Genomic DNA, 3,857 nt, shown 5'->3' on the forward strand with positions numbered 1-3,857 from the left:
CGCGTGAACAGGGCTACGTCAAGGCGCATCGCGGTTTCTACCGCGACGCGATCTGTGTCAAGCGCAACAACTTCAACCTGCTGCTCCACGAGAGTCGAGACGTTCGGCGGCGGCTTCTCGCCCACCCGCCGTTCTCAAGCTGCGCCGCCTCGCGCGCAAAGTTGCGCGCGGCAGCGTTGACCGCGCGGCCTACTCGCCCAAGTACTCGCTTTCTTTTATGTCCCACCATGGCCAGAGCGCATCTCTCTCTCTGTTGTGCGAGGCGTGAACCGCGCCATTCGCTCTCACCTGGCAACCCTGTCTGCACGTCTCGCGCGCGCGTTCGCGCGCGCGTGAACAGGGCAGTGGGGCTACAACTGTAGCGCGTCGGCAGGATCCCCAAAACCGTCGTAAACCCCCCACAATTGGATTCGAGCGGCGAGTGCAGTCCACTTCATTCAGCCGGGTGTGTATGTATGTAGGAAGGTGAAGAACAGGTAGGTAGGTAGGTAGACAGGTGAAGAACAGCCAGGCTCGGACTGGACACCAACGCGGTAAGGGTGAACGTTGAGCGCCTCCCTCTCTCTCCGGCTGCGCGCCTGACCGGTCGGTGCAGCCTCCGAGTCGGCGGCTAGCGCGCGCGATAAGGTTTTTGCTCGCCTTCCCTGGACCCCGTGTTGCGTGACTGTCTCTCTGCGATTTCGGGCCCGGGGTTGTGCGTTTATGTGAACGCGAACAGCTGAAACAGAGAAAAAAACCCAAAAGGGACGGCCGAAAACCCTCCTTTCGGTCGAGCACAAGAAGGCGGCTCGGGTCGGCCGGCGCCGCCATGGCGGCCATGATGCCGAACATCAAGTGCGTGATCATGGGAGACGGTGCGGTGGGCAAGACCTGCCTACCCATATAGTACACCACGAATGCCTTGGGGGGAGGACAGCACCCCCCAGCAGCAGAGCACTGAAGGGGGGGGGGGGTCCGGACACCCCCAGCAGCAGAGCGCACTGGACCCCGCTCTCCCGCCTCTTCGCCGCCGCCCCCCCCTCCACCCTCGGCTCGTATTTGAGCGGTACGCTCGAGGCGGTTGTGTTCACCGCGCCTTCGAGCCCAATACACCTTCGTCGTGTCGAGTGCTGGCGTTTTACTACACACTTGTGTGAGTCTATCTTGTAATACCACACGCGCCTATACATCAGTGTAGTCTCATCATCGAGTGATGGCTGGCCTGTGGCGTATGACCTCGCGCGGATATCACCAACGACGAGCATGCGAAGATAGGGAACAATATCTTGTACAGCCCGCTGTGCTCCCCGCTGTGCCACGGCGTATGATGGGCTGCGAGAGCCGTATCTTCCCCCCTTGAAGCAGAGGCGCCGCGAGGCACGAGAGGCGTAGAAGAGAGGCTGGCGTGCCCCGCACCTCCCGGTTGGCAGTAGGAGGGCCCGCCGGTGAGACCACTGATTTTGGTGCCGACCATAAATTCTCGCCACTGGAACGCATGCTACTTACAGCTGCTGTCTGTACAGAGACGCCTAGCACCCCCCACAGGCAGAGCGCTCCTGCTGGGGGGGGAGTCCGGACCCCCCCAGCAGCAGAGCGCTGCTGCTGGGGGGCGGGTCCCGACCCCCCCAGCAGCAGAGCGCTGCTGCTGGGGGGGGGTCGGCCATGAGCTTAGTTGTGCAGGGGGGGTACCGAGCAGTGTGCGGCCGCTCCGGGCACGCTGGGCTCGATCAGCGGCTTTCCCCTTACTTAGTTGCTCCGAAAGCACGGATCTGGCGGACGTTCTTGGCTTCAATTTTACGAATGTTGTCAACACAATCGAATGTCTGGCCCCAGCTGAAGGCTTGCGTCCGTCCACGGCCGACATCCCGCTGTTCGTGCACGGGGTATATTGCAGATTTGTCAATGGTACCGCGTCTGCGAGCCGACGCGGGCGCCTTGCGGGCAGAGCCCTTTGCCACCCTTTATTATCTGGTGTAAAAACTCTCATTTTCGATCGCCTCGACGACTTTCTCGGCTATGGTTCCGATTCCAGTTTCGGCTGATGATGAGGGTTGACAAGCAAAAAAAAGAACAAAGAATTGAGACACCCCAAGGGAGGGATGGGAGGACGGCACGCCGCCACTACACAGGGATTTTAAGGAGAGGAGTGTGGTGGTGCTAGCCGTCGCCCACCCTTGGGCGTCTGCCCCTTCCTATCTCTCTTCGCAGTCCCTGACAAGCTGCCGAGCCCACGTCGGAGCTAGATTTCTCGCGCTGTGAATTCTTTGTAGCGAGATCGGTTGACACGGATGATATAAACAGGTATTGTGTGTGTATGTTGCCGGTGGCGGTCGCCGTGGTGGTCGCCACTGTGGCTACCACAAATATCACCGTCGTTCCCACCGCCGACGGCGCTGCCGTCACCGTGAGCCCACCAGCGATCGGCGCTGCCGCCGCCCATCCTACGGAGGTTCGAGGTCCTGCCACCTCGCTCGCGGCGGCCGATAATGGTGATAGGATGGACGCCTGGCTCTTGGCACGGCAATCGGCGCGACGAGATCGCGCCACGCGGCTCGCCAGCGCCAGACTCGACGCACGAAACCTGACCGACAACCTGACGGCGTACCACCTCTCATCATCGTACCGCTCGTGGAGGGAGGCGAAAGACTTGCGACGCCAGCGCTGGTCAGACGACGGCATTTCCCGCCCCGCCTTCAACCTGACCGCCTACCGCCTCTCGCCCGAGTACATTGCCTGGAAGAGGCGCGGGCCCGGCCCCTGCCCTCCGAATGCCGCGGGGGGCGAAGGGGAAGGGAGGGGGAGATGTGGTGGGTCAATTGTGAGACGCTTGACATATGCATAATTTGCACCTTTACCTTTGACCTCCTTGTAGTCGGCTCGGCAACCTGACGGCCTACTACAACTCATCATCGTACCGCTCGTGGCGGGAGGCGAGAGACTTGCGACGCCAGCGCTGGTCAGACGACGGCATTTCCCGCCCCGCCTTCAACCTGACCGCCTACCGCCTCTCGCCCGAGTACATTGCCTGGAAGAGGCGCGGGCCCGGCCCCTGCCCTCCGAATGCCGCGGGGGGCGAAGGGGAAGGGAGGGGGAGATGTGGTGGGTCAATTTGAGACGCTTGCCCCGCCTCGCATAAGCATAATTGTGCACTTTACCTTTGACCTCCTTGTAGTCGGCGCGACGCGGCGATGCGCGAGTGGGAGGCAAACGGCCGGCCAGCCGTGCCAGGGCAAGGCACTGACCTGCGCGCGTACTTTCAGCGGAGCTGGAACACGGCCACCGCAGAGGTACCCTAACCCTAACCCTAACCCTAACCCTACCCCTACCCCTACCTCAAGGAACACGGCCACCGCAGAGGGGTACGACTGCACAAGGCCGCGCCGGTTCGGCCCGAGCGGAGACGGAGGCAAGGTCGACGAACCGTCTCCCTCCCACCCGCTCCCCCGCCAGCTCCCCCACTCCCTCTCTCCGTCCCGCACGCAAGGTCGTCTGCCTCGACGCGATGCCGCCGGCCGCAGAGCCGTGCTTCATGCTGTCGATCGGGTGCCCGCGTAGACTCAAGAGTGACGCCTCGAGCTCCATCTCCAGCCCTCGCAGATGACCCGAGATAGCATAATCACAGCGCGCGAGACTGGCCTGAGATGACCCGAGATGACCCGCGAGATTGACCGAGATCAGGTACGGCTCCGACGCCGGCTTCGAGCACGCGCTGCACGCCGCGCACCCTCGCTGCGTGGTCCGTTTGCGGGGGGGGCACGGCGCTCGTCGATAGGAAGAGAGCGCTCCTCTCGACTACATCTCGGAGCCCTCTGGTAGGTCGAGCTGTGGGACGGCACCGTCGCCCCGCGCGAGCAGCTGCCCGGCTGGCTCACCTTCCA

At 62.8% G+C, this 3,857-nt stretch overlaps 1 protein-coding gene across 1 annotated transcript; it reads left to right on the plus strand.

Annotated features, from left to right (window-relative positions):
- Positions 1 to 2,280: 2,280 nt before the first annotated feature.
- Positions 2,281 to 3,857, plus strand: EMIHUDRAFT_446923 (hypothetical protein; the record flags this gene model as incomplete). The annotated part of the gene is made up of 7 exons (XM_005790780.1): positions 2,281 to 2,721; positions 2,852 to 3,013; positions 3,152 to 3,266; positions 3,337 to 3,390; positions 3,464 to 3,522; positions 3,658 to 3,715; positions 3,796 to 3,857. Coding segments are annotated over exons 1-7 (938 nt in total), but the record flags the coding sequence as incomplete, so codon positions are not given.

This window comes from Emiliania huxleyi (assembly GCF_000372725.1).
Source record: "Emiliania huxleyi CCMP1516 chromosome Unknown EMIHUscaffold_1183, whole genome shotgun sequence".
NCBI lineage: Eukaryota > Haptophyta > Isochrysidales > Noelaerhabdaceae > Emiliania > Emiliania huxleyi.